We start from the raw sequence: 26,335 nt of genomic DNA on the forward strand, positions 1-26,335 counted from the left end.
TTTCAACCAGTTGAATATCTCCCTAATTCTGAGGTCTCAAGGTTGGCAAGTATGGCGATGACGGCCTCTTTATTTCTGCTCACGCGCTTGACCATTTCCAGCGTCGAATTCCAACGTGTTGGAACATTTTGCTATTGTGCTAAATGATCTGAGGTTGATTTTGTTAATGGCCTGCGAACATTCAGCGTGGACTGGCGCAAACGACTTGCTGAACCTGACGGCCTGACATACGCCTACAGGTGGCAGTAATGTGTTGTATAGGATGAAGTGCATTCCCTAGAGGAAGAGGTACTTTCCTGACCTGAATAATTTGTAACACTGCGCATGCGTGAAATGTGTTAAAAAAAATTGAGGTAATTAACAACAAACAACTAATTAACGTTGTTAACGCGCTATTTTTGACAGCCCTAATATACACACACAGCCTCATATCAATATCATTGAGAACAAAGTTGTGAAAGACATAAAGTACATGGAAATGCAACAGGAGTAAAAATATGAAAAGTTGTACTGTCCACTGTCATTAAGAATGGTAAAGTATTTAGCAAACTAATAGATTCATCAAAAAAAGACACCTCAGTGTCATTTGGAGGCTTCCTGCCATCAGAAAAAAAAGGTACAGGACTATCAAAAGCTGGTTAAACAGGCCAGAGAGATTTCCTCCACCAGCCCCCACTGCAGATAACGCTGCAGAGAAATAGAAATAAGCAATAACTTTAAAGTCATTGGTGCCTGTGTATCTCCTCTGTATCTAATATATATATATATATATATATATATATATATTTTAGGGCTGTCAAAAATAGCGCGTTAACGACGTTAATTAGTAGTTTGTTGTTAATTTTTTTAACACATTTCACGCATGCGCAGTGTGACAAATTATTCAGGTCAGGAAAGTACCTCTTCCTCTAGGGAATGCAGAGGCTCGAGACCCTTCTAGAGCCATGCAGGTAAATCTGTCTGTAACTTATCAAATAACATTGCTTTGATTATTTTCTGGAATTAATTAAACTAAAGTCAAATATCAATAACATGTATTTATGTAAAAAATAATAATGATGATAATAATAATAATTATGTATCTGTGTCCTGTTATTTTATCTTTGGTATGCATTTCAGAAAGAAAAAATGGTTAGGCTTCAGGTGTAATTGCAAATAGTGATTAATCCTGATTAATCCACTGAAAATTCTGATTAATTTGATTAAAATGTTTAATCATTTGACAGCCCTAATATATATACATATGTATATATACAACATATGTATATGTATATGTGTATGTATATATATCTGGAGTGGACTCATTTTAACACCCACTGACAGCACTGTGTACTTATGTTTCGAGCTGTCGAATTGATTTATAACACCAATTTATAGGCTGTAGTGTTTTGTTTCTGCGCTATAGTATTTTCTCGCTCTTCAACACGACCACACAAAGACTCCTAGAACCCCCACAAACCTCCCACGTACGGCCACAGAGGCCTTTTGGTCTATGGCCAATGAATTCATTATTGACGGGAATACAAAAGAGCTCAGCTGCATGAAAACTGTGTCCTTTCTTACAGCTCTTTAGAAATAGACCCATTTTTTTATATTGTGTATGTATTATTTGTGTTGAAATGTGTTTAATCTATTTCTTTTTTAAATGTTGTGTCATGTAGCATCATGTTATTTGATGCCCAGGATACAAACAGAATAAGTGGTGACGGCATAATGGAAATGCATTCTTATTTTTTCAAACCCAATTTTCAGCAACCATGTTATCACAGACACATCTTAAATGTCTTTCATTATTTTCCAAAGCAGAGCTCAAATTCACCATGTTGTAAGTGTTCCATCAGGTGGTACTTTGCACAAACATTTCTTATCATATGAATATCACTCAAAGATATCAAAGATAACCAATGACTATTTGTCATTAGTGTCATAACAAGTGGCGGAAACAGGACTCAGATGTGTAAAATAATAGAAGCTTTATTTTAATTATCAAACTGCCTGCGGGGAAACACAACAGGACAGGAAGTGAAGCTAAACCAGGGACACGAGAGGCAGGAAACTACTAATATATATATATATATATATATAGTAATAATTTTAATCAAGTTTAAATTGATGAAATACCAACAATATTTAGATGTACCTTTTCTGTATTTGATATATATGTCATCATGTTAGCCCATGGATGACATAGTTAACCTTTGTGATCACTCATGTGAGATTATGCTGCCCTCCTCAACATCAAATACAGACCCATCTCACATCTGTCCACTTGATTAGTACCTTCTACCTGAGGATACTAAGAGACTGATGGATACTGTTTCCAACTCTCTTTCATGTACCGCAGTGACATTGTCCTGCCCATATCACTTAAGAAGGCCATTCACGTAGTTTGACCTTATCTGCTTGAATGTCTACCACAGTCTTTCCCCTTAAGCATGATGATGAAGCCCTAGTCAAGTGCACCCACATGCTGCTGGAAGCACCCCCCGCCGCACTGTAGGCTTGCCTTATGATGTCACATTGGCAGTAAAATAGAAGCCATTTTGGCATGCCCCGTTTAATGGGCATTAGACCGTGTTATGTCTCCTAGGAGTACAATTAAACTCATTCAAAATGGATGAGCATGTCAAGAATAATTTCATCTTTGAGAGTCGATGGGGAAACCCAGTGTTTGTAGGTGCTGTCTGACTTACTTCTGATCATAAGATGAGGAAGTGGCTGCTTCTGAGGTTTCTCCACCGTGACTTGTGTGCAGCAGTGAGACTGTTTGTGTGCTCACTGGAGCTTAATAATACAAGCTGAGAGGAAACTAATGTGGCTGGCTTGGAAAAGTGGTGACATTGGACTAGGTGGGAGGAGATAGTTGCTGGATCTCACCTCGATGGGCCACAGCGACCAAAGGAAGATTTCTGGGCACAGGAGCCGGAGCCAGAAGTAACGTTGTTTCTTTGATGCCCTTATTCTGATGATCAGGTAGACCCCAGTGAGTCAGAGTTGGCAACCGCACTACCAACACAACTGTGAGCACAGGCAACCCCCAGGACGGTGTACCGCCAGGATGTGTGGCCTCCCAAACACCAGTAGCATCAGGGTCGCAGATGATGCTACAGTCATTGGAATAATCACTGGTGGGGCTGACACAGCGTACAGAAGAGAGGTGGAGGAACTTGTGGCCTAGTGTCAAAAAACAATGTCTCCCTGACAACACAGACAAGACCGAGAAGGAGATGATGATGACCCACTGGTCGTGGAGAGACTGAGGTTTGAAAGGGGGACACTCACATCAGCGAGGACCTCACCTGGTCTCACAACACACTGCAGATCACTAAAAGGAAGGCATGCAAACCAAAATTGTCAGCAGAGGTACAGTGGAGAGCGTCCTTACCACATCAATCACCATGTGATACGGACACTCCACTGCCCAGGACAGGAAGGTACTCCAACAGGACCGTTCATCTCAGGAGCAGCCTCACTACAGGACATTCACTCCACCAGGGTCACCAGGAGAGCCGGAAATATCAAGGACAGAACACACGCCCAGCTCCTGCCATCAGGCACACGCTGAAATCCAGAACCTAACAAGCAGTTTGTCCCTGCGGGCCGTCAGGCTGGTGAAGCTCTCTACCAGCTAGTGTAAATCATTTTGATTGTTTGTACTATAATCTTTTGTATTGGAATTTCCACTGTGCATGACCAAGGTGTCACCCTGTGTAGAACGCCGCCATTTCACTGCAGAGCCTCCTGGAGCTCCTCAGAACAGAACAACCTCTTCAGTATTACAGAAAAGTGGCTTCCTGCACCTACTGTCAGAGGGGGGGTGCTGGTGCAGGTTGAAGGAGGCAGGCAGGCAGCAAACGCAGGATACAAGTCTTCCGGAAGGTGCTATTTATTTCACCACAAAATCAAATCAGAAGCCAAGGAACGTGCACCAACAATGACTGACATTAGACAATGACGCGACCAGGGACAACAGGCACACAGGGCTAAAATACACAAGGGAGGTGCAGGTGATTGGACACAGGTGGAAACAATCAGGCAATCACAGGACAAGGCAGGAAGTGAAGTTAACCCAGGACCACAAGGAACATGAAACTTCAAACTAAAACAGGAAGAGAGACCAAACCGTGACACCTACTCTCAATAAATGACAAAGCTTTGCAACTCCGTTCACAGCTAAACATCTATAACTGCACAGCAAATCTCAGAGAGTTAGATTAACTCTGTGAGATTCAACTTTAACTCTAAGCTGGTGTTTATTTTGTCCCAGTCTTGTCAGTGTTAAATCAACACTCAACGAAGTGTTAACAATTTAAGAATAAGTGTCAAAATAAATCTGCTCAGTGTTGAATACAACGTCATTTCAATTCAATTCAATTCATTTAATTTTGTATAGCCCAAAATCGCAAATTACAAATTTGCCTCAGAGGGCTTTACAGTCTGTACACATGCAACATCCTCTGTCCCGAAAACCCTCACATCGGCACAGGAAAAACTCCCCAAAATATGAAAAAAACCTTCAATGGGGAAAAAAGGGAAGAAACCTTAGGGAGAACGTCAGAGGAGGGATCCCTCTCCCGGGGTGGACAGACTGGATGGATGTGTACAGAATAAACAATGTAAAAGATGTACAATACATTCAATTCCTCTAACAGAAATGATACAAGTAATTGCAAGTAGCAGAACAAGTGTACGGCAGGACCACTGCAGGGACAACCATCATCCACAGAGGCTTCTTTAGCTGATGCTTTTATCAAAAGCAACTTATATTGCATTTTTAAGACATGGTGTTTACATTTTAGCCCAGGGAGCGATTCAGGGTTTGGTGTATTGCTCAGAGACACTTGAGCAATACACCAAACACATGTTGCTCAGGGACATGGGACATGGGTAAGCCAGGGTTCAAACCAACAACCCTGTTGCTCCTGGCGCACCCTCACCAATCCCTGCACCATATTACATGGAGTTAAGCCTGATACCAAGTGTGACACTGTACAGTTACATTTCAATCATATCAAAGTGTTAATTTAACTCTACTAAGTGTTGCAAATGAATCGGATCTTGACACTGGATAATGACTCCAACTCTTTTGTAAAATTGACTCTGTTAGAGCTGAATCTTTCTTCAAGTGTGATTTCAACTCTGCACTTCAACACTTTTGCTAGACACTAGAAAATTAACTAAGGATTTTGTTGTGTGGTGAGAAGGGTGAACTTGTACGTTAATGTGCATTTTACTTGCAATCAATACATTTCTGCAAATTGGTTATCAAAGAACAATACAAACAGTACTAGTCGAAAGTTTGGAAATATTTTCTCATTCAATTCAATAACAATATTTTTCCAAACTCAACTGGTACTGTATATACAGTAACATGTGGAATATGTATCCATACATTCTTGTAAGGAATGTATATCTAGACATATTCTGCATTTGGATACATATTTTGTGTCACTTTGAGACAAATTATTTAACTTTCATTCATCAGTTTCATTTTGACAGTTTCTCTAGTTATGTTGAATCTTAAGATGTTGACTTATTACAGTGTATTCTACAACCTTCTGTCTGTGCCGTCTCATCCCAAAGGGCAGAACCCATACTGCAGCGGATAAAGGAGAACCGGACCCGTGTGGTGTCTCCATCTTTTGACAACATCAAGTATGACACCTTTGAGATTGAGGAGTATCCGCTGTCTGCTCAGGGCTTCGACTGGGAGCTTTGGTGTCGATACCTCAACCCACCAAGGTCTTGGTGGAGCCAACACAACCATACAGCCCCTATCAGGTAATACAGGAAACGCTGAACTACTTTGTTCTGCACCCTCGAAGGAACTCGATGAGTTGGTACTTCATTTGCATTAGTAAAATTGTCCATAACAGAACGCCCCAGACATGAGCACACAGTAAGAGAGGCAGCCCACATAGCTGATGTTAGTCCCCATTTTGATGGTCCAGTATTTTGCTAGCACCTTCCCAGCCTTAGACTTCTTGCCCATCGTCTCAGACTGATTTAATCAGCAAAATGGAAAATCTGATCCAGGGATGATGGCCATGTGATGTCTCCAGCCAATGTGGCTTCTGAGGAAAGGGCCCGAATCCTACGATTGATTTGATTAATCAATAAGCTCTTTGGATTAATCACAGTTCAGCTACTACCCGCTGCCCGTTCACAGTGAGGAGGAGGGCACTTTGATTGGATACATGATATGGGCCTACCTATAAGGATATTCATCCTCTAACACACGTTTACAGAAGGGATGAACAGGACACCTAGACCCATTCTCTGCTCTCTCTAACATCCCACGGCTGTTGTTGTTGGCATGATGTGTTCCCAGGAGGAGATTGATTACCTCTCAGTAGATATTTAGGCCCTTCTGCAGAAACGGGCTGTATCTGTCTGACAAAGCTCTCAGCAGACAGGATTTGAAAAAAGACAAGAAGACGGGATAGTTTGGACCCACTTTGAATGTCTGTGTCCTGAACTAATTCCCCATCAGCCCCCAAGCTGCTGCTGGAACTCGTCCAGCAGGGACATTTATTCCAAACTAATTTATACATACAGAATATTTTTGCATGTCCTCGAGCACCTCGGACTCCTCAGAGAGGGGGAGGATATGATGGTGAAGACCAAGAGGCGCACAACAATTGCGTATTTCAAATATACAGGACAGACTTTGCAACTTTGCCCCTTGGACGTGAGGTTCAGGACCAGCCTTGTGTTGACCGTAGCGCTGTGGCATGGTGTCCCTGGCAAAGCCCTATTGAAGGCCTGGGGAAATAGCTCTGTGATTTTAGCGTATTCACTGTGCAAACTCAACACTCAGTATGAGATGGCCTTGTTCCCTGGGATTATTGTAACATTTCAGACAGTCGGGTGAAAATATCTTTAAAATTTGTATTTAAAGCATTTCAAGTTTCATGTTTTGTTTCCTTAAATCAAATCATAACATTTATGCGACACCAGCAAAATGATCTGCCACGGCAGAATGAATAATTAAAGGCCTGATGAGATCACCTATAAAGCTTTTATCACATTATACTGATCTCCACTAATCCACGGGAGTGATTATGTATGTAAATACAGGTGTAGTAAAGTGTTAAAATTCAAAGCCTAATAATAGCACATATAAAGCACATTGTGTTATAAGTAGCAGTGGGCAGTTGACTAATACAGCACATCTAATGAGATGTACACAATCATTACCCATGCACTGAAATAGACATATGATGGAGTTCTTCAATACCATTCACTAAGAAAAACTACCAATATGAACCAAAGTGATTGCTTAGAAATACAGTTTTTGTACAGTCCTGAACGTGTTATCATCCTAGTTTTTTCATTATTATTATTCTAAAAGTCTAAAAGCTAGTTTGTAGCTCCCAAGCATATCAAAAAGCTATTTGGGTGCCCGACCATTGGGCCTTAATAGTAAGCACTAGAATTTTCAAAGCTCTTCTAAAATGTACTGGAAGTCAGTGTACGGACCGCAGCACAGATTTCCTTTTTTCACTCCAGCAGATGATTGAAACCCTTATGAGGTAATCCTGTGAGCAGCGCTTTGCAGTAGTCAAGCAGAATGGAAATAAAAAAATTTCCAGCAACCTTAAGGGATTAAAAGCTCTGAACCAATTGGCAATATTTTTTCAATAATAAAAGTTAACTTCAGTGTGATTCTGAAAGTTCTTCCCTTTCCAAAATGTAAGGGGAGTTGCACAGTAGCATTTTCTGCTGACAACTAATAATACAAATATTCTATTTCATCAGACACACATTATAAACAACAATTCTTCGACTGCGCAGCTTTGTTCCTCTTTACGGTCGTGGCTTAAAGCACTGACCAATAGCATTTGAGTTAAACCATCCCACCTGATACCACTCGACCAATCGAGTCTTTGCAGAATGATGCTGCGGACAGACAAATTACAAATAAAATACGGTAGGAAGAAAAGAGATCGCAACAGTTGAGATAAAGACGAGTGAGACGGAGAAAGCGAGAGAAAGGGACGGGTGAGACATATGAGAAACAAATCTACAGCGAAACTAGAGCATTTGTCCAGTTCGTCCATAATGTACGAACTGGTTTCTGTTCATACATCCCACTGCAGTACTAAACCAGTGTCTCATATGCTCAGAACCCGTTAAAAACGTCATCGTGAGGCTCAATGAGCTCCTCCACGTGAGGAGGAAAACGGCCCTGATGCATTCGGGTACACGTTTAAAGTCCTGGCAGGAAAAACTAGATCATTATTCTCCTAAAAGAGTGGATATATGTATTGTTTTAATGTATTTAGATACATAATTTATAATTTGCTGAGACTGTCAAGTCCAAATGTGAAGCCGAAAAGGGGAAATTCAAGTTTATCTTCCTGTTTTTATATTTGCCGTCACTTATATACATTCAGTTCTTTATGTTTTAGAATCTTATTAATTCATTGGATTTGTTACTTGTGTATTGATTACATCCAAATGTGGATACAACTCCTCTATTTAATCACACTAAGTAGTCTACAAGCACTACTTCATACTAAGTAGTGCTTGTAGAAATGTTCTAACTGGACCTCTTTACATTTTAGTGGAAGACCCCTGATGTAGATTGTGACAAAATATGTATATATGTTGTTAAGTGATACTAGTCTGCCATAACTGTTAAATAACATGCAAGGGATGATCATTTTACTGTATTTTACAGTTATTGATAGAGACTGTAAGATATTATTTCATATCCACTGTACATTTATAGTATTTCATTGCAGTTTGCCAGTTTCCTGAAATGTAGATGTAAAAGCAGCTCTTAAAGTAGATAAAAGACAACATACAAGCACCTTTACATTAAAACATTGAACGTGGTGTTGAATTATTCTTGATCTATGCAACCTGTCTTTATTTATGAATGTGAAGTGACTTGCTGGGAGCCGTGTCTGTCTACAGCAAGGAGAAACTCACAAAAACCAGCACCTTTGAGGGGGTTGTGTATTTTACTTTGAAGAGAAAGGATCAACTTACAGCAGGAACACAATTAATAATTGTCTGAGCTCTTGTCAAACTCTTTTTGATTCAGTTTGATGTTAATATGAATATGATTATGCGGTGTTAGATGAAAGCATATTTTTCATAGATGAATTATTTCTAATGTACTGCATTTGTTACAAAGAAATGCAATGGCTAATTGTTAGAGGATATATACTGTATATATACATAAAAAAGTACATCTGAAGGACCCAGTGTGGGGATAATTGTGTGTCTTTGAGAATATTTGCATTTGAACGTAAACGCCCTGACTTTGTACAAAACATGTTCTGCCTCTTTTTCTCTCACGCTGTCTCTTTTCACACTGTATTTTTAGGAGCCCTGCTTTGATTGGCTGCTTTGTGGTCGATAGGAAGTACTTTGAGGAGATTGGCCTGTTGGATGAAGGCATGGAAATATACGGTGGAGAAAACGTGGAGCTCGGCATCAGGGTGAGTCGGCTGGAGGAGCAGCATCCTGCTGGTCTCACCACAAAAGAACCACACGCACTGGACACAAACTATTCAGTCGCACTCCCAATGGGAATATTATGGAAGTAAATCTGTGTCAGAAAAAGGTGATTGAATTTGTAGCACTGAATATTTATGCATTGAAATTATGTATCTGAATGTTTTTCAACATTAAAATACTGTAAAAAAATATGAGTAGGCAGAGTGCAATCAGGGGAAAGACACACACACACAGTCAGATACACCAGGCTAACGGGACGTTGCGGTCCAGGTAACCCGGCGGCTCTGACCGCCCGCAGGGGGAGACACAAGGTGGCGGTACTGGTATTGCTAACACTAATAACTAACTATAACTATATTAAAACAATACAATCAATTAGCTTCCATCTTTTCCTGTGTTGCAACTACATTATAACTAGAAGGTTTATTCATTTTCTATATGTGTACAATAAACCTAAATAATTACTAGAAACCCTAAGTAAATACTTCAAGTAACAGACTGCATGACAGGAGAGACCTTTGCGGATCGATGATTATGTAAATCACAGAATGAGTTCAGCATGTGTGTCTCGAGGGCATTGCTCTAACTATTTCATCTTTTGAGTTCAACTCGAGTTTTAAGTCGAAAAACAGCCACTTGTTCTATTTCCATCTCCCGCATACCAAACACAGACGCCTTTTGTTTTCTTCTTTTCTGCAGGAGTGCATACTCCCATTGTGATAAAGATTGCTTTCATGAAACTTCATTTGCACTGTTGCTCAATATTGTGCTTTTTTATAATTCACATTGTCTAATGCAGTCATTTAACATGATTGACAGCTGTTATACTTTCTTCTCTAAATTTTTTGGCCCTCATTTATTTCTGCATACTTTCAGCTACAGAAACCTTCAGCCATCAATCTATTCAGTTCATTGAGGACATGCCGGCTATGACTTTCTACCTGTTAAACCTTTTATTACCCTTATATTTTATTTTGAATGATTCTATCTACATACATTTTTTTCCTAATCCTCTCCAAATTCTTCAACTTTATATCAATGTTCATTTCAGATGTGTTGATAAGACCCTGAACTACTTTCAAGTTATTCAGCTTTTTAATATAAATTCAACCTTTTTTAATATCACTGATTATGTTTCATAGGTTTTGCAGACCGTTTCTGAGATTTGTGTATGTGGCAGGCTATAGTGGGGACGTAAATATTTTTCACCCTTCATGCGTCACTTTTGGATTAAAAGTTAGGAAGTTTATTGCTGGTCGTAGACATGTGACTATGGAATTTTTGAGAGAAGCGTGTATTATCTCTAAATTTGGCAGTAGCTGGTGATGCTGCCTGGGCACGCGGCCAGTGTACAGCTTTATTCTTGTTCTGTAGTAGCTCTTTGCTTTGAAAGGATGGATGTAAACAGGAGGGATTATATAAAACAATGAAGTGCAAGACTAGAATACAGAGTACAGGCACTTGTATTCAGCATTCCAGCTCTTGTCTGGTCAGCACACAGAGATCCAAAGGTGCCCGCTGCAGAATTCTGAGCAGCTTTATTGAGTGGTGCTATCATGGAAAGGAGCAATGTTTACTGGTTGCCATGATAAAAGCATCAGTTGACATAACTTTTCATTTCAGATTGTTAAATCGCCATGGCGATGTTGAAGTGGGAAGAGAAAGAGAGTAAAGCAGCTGAGGTTTATACATGAATTATTAAGGTTTGAATGCATTCTGGTCCGTTGGCTCAGTTACCTGAGCATAGCATTGCTTTCATACCTGTCAAACACAGGCCTGCAAGAGATACAACCGGCTCCTTTAGTATATGGCACAAAAATACCAAATATTATAAGTGAATTGCGGTAATTGCTTTGGTTTGTGACATATGTCAGTTTACACCTCACTTGTTCTATTGTCAGAGCTCTATAATGTGTTTAATTAAACAAGTTTATTGTGAGTTATCATTCTGGTCTTGATTGCTCAATACAGGCTTGTAGTTGATGACTTATGCAAAGCCCATATCCAATAATTGATGATGTTAGAGCTCCCACGACAGAGTCTTTCACGAATCTTGGAGGGGGCCTGGGAGTATGCTTATCCGATGGATTGCCTAATCCGGGTAGGGAGTCCTTACCCCAAGTGAAGGAGTTTGAGTACCTCAGGGTCTGGTTTGTCGTGTTCGCTTAATAATGCGCATGAGACAGACTGTGTAGTAAGGTTGACATCTTTATTGCCATATCCCCGCTCCATAAAACCCCACAGTCACTCCCCCCTCCTATTGGTTAAACCTACATGCCAATCGAGTAACAATGAGTAAAATGAACAATACCACAGTTTACGAGTGAGGGAGTGTGAGTTTGGCCGGAGAATTGGAGCAGCGGGGGCGGTATTGCACTCGCTTTAGCGCACCGTTGTGACGAAAAGAGCTGAGCCGAAAGGCAAAGCTCTCGATCTACCGGTCAATCTTCATTCCTACCCTCATCTATGGTCATGAAGGATGGGTCATGACCGAAAGAACTAGGTCACGGGTTCAAGCGGGCAAAATGGGTTTCCTCTGGAGAGTGGCTTAGAGATAGGGTGAGAAGCTCAGCCATTCGCGAGGAGCTGCTCCTTTGCGTTGAAAGGAGCCAGTTGAGGTGGTATGGGCATCTGGTAAGGACGCCCCCTGGACGCCTCCCTTGGGAGGTGTTCCAGGCACGTCCAGCTGGGAAGAGGCCGCGGGGAAGACCCAGGACCTGGTGGAGAGATTATATCTCTGCACTGGCCTGGGAGTCCTTGGGATCCCCCAGTCAGAGCTGGTAGATGTGGCCCAGAAAGGGAAGTTTGGGGTCCCCTGCTGGAGCTGTTGCCCCCCGCGACCCGACCCCGGATAAGCGGTTAAGAATGGAAGGATGGATGGTTAGAGCTCCTTAAAAAAAGGCACACAAATATCAAAGGGTCCTAGACCTCATCGCCACTTCGCATTAAAAAAAAAAGCACAAAAGTGCGAGCTTGGCTTGATTTACATTCCAAATCCTTGATTATTTAGATTTTTGGAACCCACAGAAACCCATTCCAACATCAATCAAATACAGATTTTGACAGTTCTAGTTATTGAGCTCTAAATGGTTTAATGCCTAAGGGGATATTAGCAGGTGAAAATGTAAACAAAAACCTAAAAAAAGTAAACTTTGATAGCACGTGTACTCCTTTGATACCTTTCATAATGTATATATACTATATACAGCAGGCTCAGCTGAAGCACGGTTTCACTGGCATGTACTTGGCAGGTGCTGAACACATCCATGCCTTTATGATGTGGGTGCCTTTTGGGGTATGTGTCACACAGGTGTGGCAGTGTGGTGGCAGTGTGGAGGTCCTACCCTGCTCCAGGATTGCCCACATTGAGCGCGCCCACAAACCCTACACAGGGAACCTGTCGGCCCACGTGCGGCGTAACGCTCTGAGGGTGGCCGAGGTCTGGATGGACCAGTACAAAAGCCACGTCTACATGGCCTGGAATGTTCCACTGCAGGTAAACGGACAAACCACCGCCGCGTTGTGTGTGTTGGAGAGTGAGAGTTGGTGTAATTGTGTGCATTGTGCGGCTCGCTCAGGTGCACAGACACACACAGAATGCAAAAAAACATCCAACATCTGCTCAGGTTACCATAACCACCAGATGTGTGAGTCAGGTACACAGAAGAACAGGAGATGAATCCTTTGAATCTATTGTTGAATACTTCTGATAAGTTTTGTATAGGAAAGGGGCTTTAATCAGTGCATGTTTGGAATTTATTAATTAAACTAATTAATATTTTTTATTTCTTGGCAACACTAGCCCAGAACCCAAGTTCAAGACTCCAAGGCAGATGTTAGAGTACAGGTTAATGTACGTATTTCCCTCCCTAGAGGTCAGGAATAGACATTGGGGACATCACTGAGAGAAAAGCCCTGCGATCCAGACTCCAGTGCCGACCGTTCAGCTGGTTCCTGTCCAACATCTACCCTGAGCTCCGATCCTACAGCAACACAGTGGCTTACGGAGTGGTGAGTTTGTTTTTTCCTTAAATCTCAAGATTCCTTTTCTCTGGTGTGCAACCTTCACACCAAAATTCAGTAGATAGTTTAAAATTATGCTGAGAGCGCTTCCTATTCACGGGATGTAGGAGGCCACAGGAACAAGTTCACAAGGTGTGTTTGTGTACACCACCCCACATGATTACTTTCCATATCAGCTCCCACTGGCAGGAGAAGAAATGGATTATTAGTATCATTTGATGCCTCATCTGGGTTTGACTATATACTGTATATATTAAAGTGGAAGCTATTGTCATCAGATCACCCATTGGTTGAGGGAATTGTCCACTCCTCGCTGCCCACGGTAGTTCCGCCCCAACACGTGTGCACATACATCGACACGTGCACACGCCTACTCGATAATGTAATACTGAATTGTAACATAACTGGAATCTTGAAGGAGGATCTTTTAAGCCATTAGTACCATTACTGGTTATTGGGGGCTGGTACGACATACGACCATCCTGTTTTTTGGAAAGGCCACACCCTAAATGTACATCTGATTCAAATCAGCACAAACCTAACCAAAGCTACAATTGACCCTGACTAAAGCTAAAAATACTCCCCCTCCCAATGTCAATTGTTCAGTCCAATGTTCCACTGATACTGATACTAATACTGATACTAATGCTGATACTAATATGTCATACAGGCTTCTACACTTTACATTTCCAATCACTGCAGCGGTGTATTGAAAGGCTGAAGCTTTTTTATCCACTTTCTGCATGACTATTCTTCTCTTCCACTCAGGGCGGGGGAGGACTTTGCATAATTGAAAGATGACAGTAGATGAGCCTAATTGTCCAGTCTGATTCTAACCTTTTAAACGTTTAACTTAAATAGCGATCTAGTCAGAGGTTACTGGTCTTCAGTCTAAAAATATTCCTTCCTTAAGGTCCTATTATTTCAGCCTTATCGACTGAAAGTCTGTTACTGGGGGGAAACAGAAGTAACTGTCACGGTTTGGTCTCCCTTCCTGTTTTAGTTTGAAGTTTCATGTTCCTTGTGGTCCTGGGTTAACTTCACTTCCTGCCTTGTCTTGTGATTGCTTGAGTGTTTCCACCTGTGTCCAATCACCTGCACCTCCCTTGTGTATTTAAGCCCTGTGTGCCAGTTGTTCTTTGTCGCGTCATTGTCCATGTCTACCCGTAGTTGGTGCACGATCTTTGGCTTCTGTTTGTTTTGGTGAAATAAATAGCACCTTCTTGTACCCTGCGTTTGAGTCCTGCCTGCCTGCCTGCCTTCTGCCTGCACCAGCACCCGCCCTTGTGACAGAATGACGCGACCACAAAAGGACTCAGCAGGATTCATTTTTGTGAACCCGTTTTTGGGAACACGTCTGGCCCTCGGCGGTCCCAGCAGCGTGCAGCAGGCTGCCAGGCGTAACGCCGACCCCGGCTCGCCAGCAGGCTCCGGGTGGCGTTCCGGTCGACGCCCTCGCCGCTGTCCAGACACCGCTTGGGACTCGCAGTGGGAGGCCAGAGCCCAGCCTCCAGTCCTCAGCTCACGCGGGGAGCAGGTGCTGGAGCTGGCCGCCCTCCTCCAGGCCAGGTACGATCCCCACGTCCTGGACCTCCGCGTTCGGCGGCAGCAACACCGTCGACGACGCCCGTCACTGCATGTTCCGGGCCCCAGACTCCACTCTCCGCCCGTTCCGGCCGCCAGACTCCACTCTCCGCCCGTTCCGGCCGCCAGACTCCACTCTCCGCCCGTTCCGGCCGCCAGACTCCACTCTCCGCCCGTTCCGGCCGCCAGACTCCACTCAGCGCCCGTTCCGGCCCCCAGACGCCCGTCAGCGCCCGTTCCGGCCCCCAGACGCCCATCAGCGCCCGTTCCGGCCCCCAGATGCCCGTCAGCGCCGGTCCCGGCCCCCAGAGTCTTGTCTCCGCCCGTCCCGGCCCCCAGAGCCTCGCCTCCGCCCGTCCCGGCCCCCAGAGCCTCGCCTCCGCCCGTCCCGGCCCCCAGAGCCTCGCCTCCGCCCGTCCCGGCCCCCAGAGCCTTGCCTCCGCCCGTCCCGGCCCCCAGAGCCTCGTCTCCGCCCGTTCCGGCCCCCAGAGTCTCGTCTCCGCCCGTTCCGGCCCCAAGACTCCAGTCTCCAGCCCCCCGACGCCTGATCGTGCCCCCTCCCTCCCATCCCTTGGTCCTCTCCCCCCCACCCCTGGGGGCCGTCTGGGATCGGGCCCTTGAGGGGGGGGTGGGGGCAGGGGCTTGGCCGCCGCCGCTGCAGAGCCCGGCGGCCCCCGCCACGACGCCGCCGCCGCTGCAGAGCCCGGCGGCTCCCGCCACAACGCCGCTGCAGAGCCCGGCGGCCCCCGCCACGACGCCCGGCCGCCGCTCCGGCCGGCCCCCTGAGACCCTGAGGCTCGGCCGCTGTTCCGGCCGGCCCCCCGAAGGACACGACACATGGCCGCCATCCCCTAGAGTTCCCCGCGCGGCCTTGATCGTCGGGTCCCCACCCTCCCTCCCCCTTGTCTGATTTTCTCCGGTTCTGTCCCCCTTGAGGACCGTCTGGAATTCGGTCCTTGAGGGGGGGGTTCTGTCACGGTTTGGTCTCCCTTCCTGTTTTAGTTTGAAGTTTCATGTTCCTTGTGGTCCTGGGTTAACTTCACTTCCTGCCTTGTCTTGTGATTGCTTGAGTGTTTCCACCTGTGTCCAATCACCTGCACCTCCCTTGTGTATTTAAGCCCTGTGTGCCAGTTGTTCTTTGTCGCGTCATTGTCCATGTCTACCCGTAGTTGGTGCACGATCTTTGGCTTCTGTTTGTTTTGGTGAAATAAATAGCACCTTCTTGTACCCTGCGTTTGAGTCCTGCCTGCCTGCCTTCTGCCTGCACCAGCACCCGCCCTTGTGACAGTAACGCTTCAATGAGGCAAAGGGTGGTGTCGTACTACTCCGACATGAGCAGCCTGAAAAGAGCTCACAGCTGGAGTGTCGCCCCTGGTGTTTGTTGTTCCAGAAACAATCCAATCCCAGTGCGAGCCGGAGGGATCAGTTGTTGACAGTACTGAGCATGTGCAGGGGCTCAGCTTTGATTGGGTGACACGCAAGCGTCGCCACTTTGACATCTGGGAGATGTCGATATGAAGTTTACATATTTGACAAACACAAATACTCACAGGAGATGGCAGTCGGAGAGTGTTACACCATCTGTGGATGTTTTTACGCTCCCATCTCCATTATTACATGAAACAAAAGCTGAAGAAATGCTCGGCTCACACAGCGCTGTCGGATGACAACTGACAGATTACCGGAAACTCGTTCATCCATTTCTGTTCCCCTCAGGAGCAACTGCAGTAGCTTTAGGGATCCCTGACTTTGTATTTGTTCATTCGTCCAGTACTTTTCTTGATGAGCGAATGCCTGCTGCCTCAGCTTTACTATGTGTGTTATCAAACTACAGCGGGGATTGTGGTAAAAAGTATTTCTATTAAATATCATCCTGTTAATAAGATAAATGTTGTTATTGAACATATCTGTGAGATGTTTAAACTGACCATGTTGGCAAAGCATCAATTACCAACTTCTTGCATTTATTAATTAAATACTTGCACCTGCAACACAATATCTGATTGGATGATTAATAACTTTAGGGAAAGGTTATTAAAGTCAAATATTGAAAAAGATCAAAGTTGTTGTAGTAGAAGACCTTATGTGTTTAAACTTAACCAAAGTGCACCACAAAACACTTCCCCTGGATGAATATCTACACTAAACATATTCATCCATTTGTCAGCGTAACAAAGGTTCTATCAGAGCTCAAAGTGGGAAAGTTTCATCGTATAAAAGCTACCCGGGATCAATGGGGGACAGAGTTGTTCTTTCAAAGATTTATTTTGTGAAGCAACCAGCCGTTGGCACCACTGGGAGCTTCGATGAGAGCAACGACTGAGCTGATGGAGATTAAGAGGCATTCTATTCAAATCAGCTCTTTTTAAAGGTCGCTTGGTTGGAAGATTTAAGACGCCGAAGGACGTTTACAGAACTGTGCAGGTTCAGGAAGCTAAACTTTACCTCCACACATCCTGAACAACTCAAAGGCAGCCACATCATTCAAGCTCTCTGAATGTGTGTTCAACTTTAGGTCTCCTACAGTCAGTGGCCCTGAACCCAAATGCACAACTCCTGAGTCAATGTTCCAAATCAAAGTTTATTAACAAACTAATCTAAGAACAAACTTATCTAGAAAATAAACCCTAGGCTGAAAAACAAATCAACATTTTCAAAATAAAACAGGAAATCACGAGACAACCTGATTAACATGGCTTCCTGGACATGACACAGCGATCTGCTAAAGAGGCAACATGACGAGGCACAAGGAAACACTTATTTATTGTACTGTTTAGCGTGAAAAATGTATTGTTTTTATTTTAGGATGTTATGCCGTTATTTACTCGTGTCAAATGGAAACAGACAAATTAGGAAAATGTGTATCTCCTTCAATTTGTATTGATTAAAACACTGCAATTGGATGTTTTAGACTAAAGTTTAAACAAATTATTTCTTAAGGTCTTCCAGGAGAGATTTCTTTATTTTTGCTCTTTTAACCTGTTTTGTGATTGAATAAGTTTGCTGAGCTTTGCCTGAAATTCCAATTGTGTTTAATGAGGAAAGCAGTTGGTTGAATGTTGCTGCCGATGTGAGGCCTAAATGAGTGTAAGACAGGAAGGTTTGTCATTAGTTATATGTTCATTTGTTAAATCCATTCTGAAAGCTTTTTTCCAAATGAGATGGATCATCCATCCCATCTTTTTCACCTGTCTCATCTCTCCTATTCTTTCTAGTTGAAGAACAACCTGAGAGACAATCTGTGTTTGGACCAAGGACCTGACACTGACAATGTCCCCATCATGTACCAATGTCATGGTATGACACCACAGGTCAGTCACCTCTACTCTCCACTGTCTTAGTCTGCAAATGAGGGATTTATAGAAAGCTATTCTTAGATAAAACTGCGCTATATTTTCATAAATGGTTTGTTATTTATTTTCATAGCAAGAAAGCATAGAGGTAGACATAGACATTTGGACATATGAAAAAGTCTGAACGACTTTTAAGGCTTCTTTGTTGTTTTTTGTATGTCGTTGTGTGTAGTAAGGTGGATACACCATACTGACATAATATTACTGTGGGCTGCAGGCAATACATGGAAATGTTCTGATTCAATCCCAACATAGCATAGCTATATCACATGAGCCCCACTCTCACAACCAAACAACTGTCCTCCATCAGAGAGGGGACATCAATGGATCACCATGTCACGGTTTGGGTCTGCTTGTCTTATTTTGTAGCTTTCTTGTGTCTCGTGTCTCTGGGTGAGCTTCACTTCCTGTCCTGTGATTGCCTGATTGCTTCCACCTGTGTCCAATCACCTGCACCTCCCTTGTGTATTTAAGCCCTGTGTGCCTGTTGTCCCTTGTCGCGTCATTGTCTAACGTCACTCGTTGTTGGAGCACGTCCAGGTTTTGTTTTTGGAATAAAGAGCACTTTGTCATCGGAAACCCTGCGTGTGAGTCCTCCCTGCATCCTGCGCCAGCCCGACCCTCTGACACACCAACAGAAGAGATGGAACAACTCCAGCCAATTAATGCCATCTTAAATCACACAATGAACACATGGCGATATATATCCTACCATACCAACATATAGAGGACCATGATGAAGATCTCCCAACATCAAATAGACACTAATGACCAGTAACAAGAGGTGCATCGGTCATCCAATGACCAACATTGCACATGCAATCCCAGAGTTAGTTTTGAGTGATGGCCGACATGCACAAGGTTTCTTAGCATGGAGTCTCCACCCCAAACAATACATGTGTATCAAATACACATTTTATAAGGCCAGGGTTTAACGAGTCAGCAGACACGTCACACATTGCAAAAAGCTGTTTTCTTCAGTCTGTTGGTTATATTCCTCAATGTCACCACAGTAAGTGCCATCAACATGAGATGCAACGCTTGCATCCACTACGACTTGGAGGCATTATCCACATGCAAGGACTCCCATGTTTTTTCAATGGTGCAAGATTTACAGACTGAAATGTAAAGATATTGGTGAGTCAGGAAGAAATTCCACTATTTGTAGGTAGCTAATCATGTATAGGAGTATTGAGAAATGATGATGGGTCTCTGCATATATTGTCATCATTAATGTTTAGCTAAGGGGGCTTTAATTTACATAATTAAAAAAGTGACATTTTCATGATGAGTAAGCTGACTAATTAGACCAGGTACCTAACAAACAGCTAATATATCCCTATGCTAGAATAACCCTGTTATGTCTCTGAAGGGGGAAAGGTTTCAGCTCTTGCTGCTGAATTATCTGAAAAGTAATCAAGACATTGAGGCAGATCAACAACTCTATCCGCCTTCTGTAGATTAAAGGCCATTTACTTCTTCGGGGCGGTAAAAGCAGCCCTAATTGTCCATTCGATGGAGGCACTAAAAAACATTTGAAACACAAAGGGGCTGTGACTCCGTATTTCCCCCTTTCTCAGAATTCACATTTTACTCTCTGTATTATGTTCTGCCTGCCGTAATGAAGCTTGCATAATCACAAATACATTCTACTACACTAGTCATCTGAAAGAGCCTTTAAGGACACTCCAAGCTTTGCCTCCATTAACAGACTCCACCTTTCCTTCTGCGTCATACTACACAATACAGCACCAGTTTCTGAAGCAGCTGGACATGGATGGTTATATTCATCTGACCTATATGATGCTGATTTGTTCAAATCTGAGGCGGTTGACCTAAATACTTAAAATTTGACGGAAGTTCATTTTAAATATTAAGGGCAAATGCCTCAAATAAGGTTCATATATATACACTGAACAATTTATGAAATGGAATTTTTTATCCTGTTCCTTGTTCACTAATTATTGAAGGATTGGAGGTTATTTTAACAGATACAGATATAATCTAATACACTATATCCTCACACACATCACGAATAAATAGCCCTTCTTTGCATTGGCCAAAATCCTTTTCCAGTCTCTGTGACTAACCCTGCTCAAAGTGACACGTGGTAAAATTAACAAGAAAATAAATCTCCACTACCAAAGCTGGTTTATTGCATTAGTGAATGACACGTTAACAGTAAGGAGACATCAGTGCAAAAAGAAGCAGGATCCATTTCACAGCTGACATCCGTAATATTCCCCTTACATTCTTCATTCATGTGGAGTATCTTGTAATGTTATTCCACACTCCCCCCCTCTACCCCATTCTGATCCTTTGATCCTGATTTGTCCGATCCTTTGGATTATCTCTAGGTCTTCTGCTTCCTGAACAGAATTCCTCCATTTGTGTGTGTGTGTGTGTGTGTATGGCTTTGCATACTTAATACAGTGTTAAAGGTCAATGATGCATAATGTTCCCCCATTTCCTTTTCAACCACTTGACAAGTGAGAAGAGAGAAAAAACAGTACCAACAAGAGTGAGGGATTTGTGTAATTATGTTGTACACAAAAACAGCCATCAGGCCTTGTCCGTGTCACGTTCACTTTAAAGCCCTGCTGGCTGGAGAAATGATCATTGTGAATAAAGGTTGGCACTAACAAACCTCAACATTCACATAAAGGCAGTTTTTACTAGTGTTGGACTTTGTCAATACACTAAATAACTGATATTGTGAGTTCTGATGGTGGATGTCCAGTCATATCCAGTCACAACATGCTACGTCTGGCATGTTTCTTTGTTGTTTAGAGCTTTTACTCAAAGGTCTTCTACACTACATGTCATCATTCACCCTTTCACACCAATTCATACACTGATGGCAGGTGCTAACATCTTAGGGGCCACCTGACCGTCTGGACTATGAGAACCATGGGTGTCAGACTCAAGGCCAGCCGGGGGCTGAGAACTGAAAAAAACTGCATCTCATCTGTCTGCTGTGGAGCTCCTGTGAGGCCTCCAGTCAAGCCTCTTTAGATTTGTTCTTCTTCACAGTCAAAAACCTTTTATGCAGTTACTGTCCACACACTAGACTATCATAAGAGAGCTTCTTCCTTCATGTTTTGTAGTGGTGAAGCTCCTCTAAGGACTTTTGTTTCAGGCAGATCTGTGATTTTTTTGTCATTCAAATATACTGTATATGTGTGTACGTATATGCACACACATATACCAGCCTGGTATTGCATTTCACAAGTTCCGTCATTTAAAAATGTCTGTAATTGAATGTATTTATATTTAATGTTTTCTACTCTTTTTTTGTATGGTATATATTGAGCATTTTACATTTTTCATACGAAATATATTTATGTTTAAGCTGTAAATTTGCCTATTTTCCCCTGGAGATGAATAAAGTATCTAGCTCTAATCTCTAAGTAGTAATCACATTGGTAATTTCCAAGTCCAAGTGTTTATGGCATTGTTGATCAGGATGATTTCAAACCTCTGCCTAAGGCAGCTGAAACTTAACCCCCCCCCCCCCCCCGCCCCTACATGACATAATAAAGCTGACATCAAAGACCATATATTGTAGCAAAATAATCAAACAAGCATATATGCCAACATAACTGACCAGGATGCAGCCGTGTACCCCGGCACAACAGTCAATTCAACTGTAGCGATGGACCTTGCATCACTTCCCCTTGTCACATATTTGTACCTGTGAGTATACAACAATAGAATTAATAGGAAACATGACAACCAGACCTATATGTATCCTGTGCCCATATAGCAGTCCCTGAATATATTCAAGTACAGTACAACTGTATAACTGGAGAGGAAAAATACCCCCAAGGGCCCGCCTCACGACTTCCGTACTTAGTGGCAGACTCAGGCGATCTTTAAAACTCTCATTTCTATCTTTCTGAGGACGTGTTTGAGTATTTTTTGCAGAATGAGGACGCCCTTAAAAGTTTCCGCTTCTTTAGGAGACTATTTTAGTTTAGGGAGTAAAAGTATACATATGTATGTGTCTTTATTTGTGTGTGGGGGGGGGCTTGGTGTCATACAGAACTTGTAAATTCAGGCGGAAGAGAACACGCTGCGACTTTATAGAAGGTTTAGAAAAGGTCTTGATAAAGACACACCAAGTAGAAGAACAATTGAAAAAGATTCAGAAATGTCCTTGCTATTTAGAAAGCTTTTCAGCCAAAGGAACTTTTCTTACTATACAGAGACTTTAGAAGACATATTTACATCACCTAGGAAAAAGTTGGAAGTGTATAAATGACTTAAAATAGAGCTATCTCACTGGGGTTTCAGTTTGATACAAAGAAAACAAACCAATTACCAGACTTGAAAACCTTTTGACGAATACAATGTGCGTTCGCTTGTCAGAGAAACCCAATTACTAAACTTTAACGTTTGACAAAATTGATCCGTAAAAAAAGGTTGTCTATGTCTATTCAACAGAAAAACACTAACATTCATTTCACGTATTTATGAGCCTGCCAGTTAGTTTCACGGCTCATTAAAATATGCTTTAAGATGGAGATTGTAATCCATTTTCATTGATTGTAAGCCTGTGTGACCAATCTGATCAGTGTACGATAGCCTAATTGTCTCTCTCTCTCTTTGTCATAATGGTTGGGAGCATGGTGAGCTGGGGAGTTTGCTGATGTTCTCAGACTGTCTTTCTACATCTCCTCATATTTCACAGTGTGAAGTGAGTTGGTGGCCTGCAGTGGGTCTGCGTGGGAAGGTGGGGGCTGTGCGGGCTGCTTACAGTTCAGGAAGCTGGTGAGTGGCTTCCGGAGGCTGCAAGAGCGAGAAGCTGAAGTATCTATGCAACTATGGGTAGAATTAGGTGCTTTCTGAGCAGGGGGTTGGGCACAAGCAGGCAGAGGAGCACGACTTAGTCTTTCTGTTGCTTTTGTTCTAATTCACCGCTCTTTTTCTCTTTCCAATGCACAAGTGAGAGTTGGAAGAGTGGTCATCTCACAATATTGATTTGAAAAAGTAAATGGACACCACCCCCCCCCCCCAAATATATATTTCATGTATTCCCGTTATTTATTTATTTGATTTGCTAATTATTTTTTTATTCACCTGGAAAATACCCCTGTGCTACCATACATGTAATATGTGTATGAGGGGTGCCCAATAGGGCGATCGCGATCAACCAGCCAGTGCCATTAGATTGACTGCTATTGAAAAAATAAAAAAGACATGTAATGTATGCAGCGCTGTTGTTCGATTTGTTCTGCTACCACTCGTTTGCCCGACTACTTTCCCCTGGTCCTCATGCAGGGGGGTAGAATCGGGGCACTGAGGTCAGCTATGGGGTCCCTATGGGGTCCTTTTTAGGGAACAAACGGGGGAGTGTTACGGGCACTTGGAGGTAGAAGACCAGAAAAAGTTGAATGTACCTGTAACTTGCCGCTGATGCGCACTTACCCTGTTTAACGGAGAAATGAACAATTCTAACGCACGCCTGGATGTCTTGTATGTCTAAGTGTGCCACACATGGGCGAAGGTCTTGGGTGACAATGTTAGGGCAGCCAGACTGGTCATGGTGTAAATGTCTGTTTTGTTGAGCATTTGCCAAGTGGAATTCACTGACCATCACTTGGTCTCACCAACCACGCCAAGTGTAATTCCTACTGGCACTTTAATGTTAGGAATGGATCACCCATCCCATCTTTTTCACCTGTCAATGTCAGGAAAGGGATTTTTGTCAAAAGTTCGAGGACTCCTGTGGAATCTGGAGAAAAAGGAACAGCAACTTTGGGTCCCAGAGTCAGTGGTTGGATGCACATACAACACCATGCAACAGAATACAAGTCACTGCACAGTAAAACTTAGAAGGGTCATTAAGAATCTATACAAGGAAATTATGGGACTTTTTATATGCAACAAGTTGTTTTGGATAAAAGCTTCAGCTAGAGAAAATTAACTAGAATTAAAATGAACAAAATGTAAATCTAGATGTAATAGGAATTAACGATTCACAATGGAGTTATGGATATGTTGTCTTTTGAATTCTAGCTAGTTAAAAAGCAGTTTTTACTAATTGCAGTTGCTATACCCACTAGTTATTACATTTTAAAAGGGCTTCCCATAAAAATTCATACATGTATGGAAATGCATACACAGATCGATAGGCAACTGTCACTCAGCAGAGAGCAGCGCTGTCTTCTGCCAGTTTGATCACAGGGATTAGCTTGTCAGCATATCAATGTGTCCTTGGGCTTACAACCCAAATAACTATGACTACGGTGTGTGAACGTTAGTGACTGATGGTGTGGTTTCTCTGTGTGTGGTTGCTCCTGTCATCAGCATGTGCATGGGTGAATGATAACATGTAGTGTTAAAGAGCTTTGAATGATCGGACTAGAAAACAGAAAATCGGGATTACAGTCTATTTACCATTTATGTATTTGCTGGTGATTGCTTTAAACAACGTTTTGAAAGCTCAGACCGGTTTGCAGTGTGACAATGACTTCTCCTTCCTTGAAGACGTTCATCATTATCATCATTTACCCCTTCAGGGATTTTACACACTTGGTGTACTCACAAAGTCAGTCTGTACTTACTCTTTTGTTGTTAAATACTTGTTTGCATACCCTGTCAACCTCAATCATTTTTATTCTGGTCATGCATGTCAGGTTTAATGTGTGTCAGGCTTCAGAACAGGGCCAACATTTGCATTCATTACACTGTCCTTCTTATATTTTATTTTTTCAGATATTCAACTATCCAGCTGATATTTAGCCTGGAACTAGCTTTCCATCGCTTACCTTACTCCATCACGCCCCCCCCCCCCTTGCTAATGACTGAACTCTGTGGGTTGTAGGCTACAGCTTAGGATTTGAACATATCCCATTTTTAAGATGCAAAAGTATGCGCTGTCTCTATTTTAGTTCTTCACATTTTAGTACAGAGAAAACAAAAGTTTTTGCCCAAAGTGCTACCATCTGCATTACATATATGAGGTCAAACCATTAGTTTGCACCGGTCACCAGACGGTGTCCATTAGAGATGAACCAAATAATGGTGGTGTCCACCACGAACTCCAGGAGGTCAACAGACAAGCAGGCTCCTGAGGGGCAGCAGCTAGTGTGTACAGGTAGATGAGTGGAGGGAAAAGAATGCAGTCTTGAGGGGAACAACAATAAAATGTATTCAGCTCATTTGCCAAGAGGAGGTCAGTTGGAAACAGTGGGCATAACATCTGGATTGAGCCTTTATTTTCCTGGACAGGTAGTGAACTACCTGATTCTCCAGCTCAGGTACCTGAATGCCTTTTACGGCTAGAAGGCGTGGAAATGCTTACGAACCTACATGTTTTTCCACAGCAAAAGATAAAGGAATCTTTCTGTCACAAAGGCTCCTACGTGTTTCTGTTTCCCAGCAGAATGTGTACTACACCAGCTCTCAGCAGCTTCATCTGGGAGTGCTGAGTCCGACCATTGACGATGACGACAACAAATGTCTTGTGGATGTGAACAGCAAACCCAGGCTGCTGGAGTGCAGCTACGCAGCTACCAAGCACATGAAGCTCACCTGGACCTTCACTCAGGTAAACCCCACAGCAGCAGTAAATGCACAAGGCTGTTTGTTGCAGCTAAACCCCGTTTTCTCCAAACAAATTTGGAGGCAAAAAAGGCCACTGATTGAATTGTTACCTTTCCTAGCAGGGCAGTTGAAATGTTGTGTGTGAAAAATTAATTAACTTCCCCTATAGTTAAAAAAATACAGTAGGTAATATCCCAGGTCAAACTACCAGTTTGCTGCTAATGCAGTTTGAACCTTGTCCTATGCTTTGTTTTTCTCTTTTCTATCTGCAAATGTTTGGCAACATTAGAGCTCCCCATTTAACTGCTCTGCTACAGCTGCAAATGATGCTCCTCAGAAACCATCTGACA

General features: G+C 42.8%; 1 protein-coding gene across 3 annotated transcripts in view; it reads left to right on the top strand.

The window, feature by feature from the left end:
* LOC119196417 (polypeptide N-acetylgalactosaminyltransferase 18-like) overlaps window positions 1–26,335 on the top strand; it is an 89,691-nt gene that overhangs the window by 53,635 nt on the left and 9,721 nt on the right. The window contains exons 5-10 of one of the 3 annotated variants that reach the window (XM_037452089.2): window positions 5,584–5,781; window positions 9,377–9,455; window positions 12,785–12,970; window positions 13,348–13,485; window positions 18,297–18,392; window positions 25,822–25,989. In XM_037452089.2, the coding sequence (XP_037307986.2) occupies window positions 5,584–5,781; window positions 9,377–9,455; window positions 12,785–12,970; window positions 13,348–13,485; window positions 18,297–18,392; window positions 25,822–25,989 (865 nt within the window). Of the gene's footprint in view, window positions 1–5,583; window positions 5,782–9,340; window positions 9,456–12,784; window positions 12,971–13,347; window positions 13,486–18,296; window positions 18,393–25,821; window positions 25,990–26,335 lie in introns of all 3 variants that reach the window. The other 2 variants (XM_037452086.2, XM_037452088.2) reach the window with 2 other exon arrangements.

Source organism: Pungitius pungitius, chromosome 6, assembly GCF_949316345.1.
Source record: "Pungitius pungitius chromosome 6, fPunPun2.1, whole genome shotgun sequence".
In the NCBI taxonomy this organism is placed as follows: Eukaryota; Metazoa; Chordata; class Actinopteri; order Perciformes; family Gasterosteidae; genus Pungitius; species Pungitius pungitius.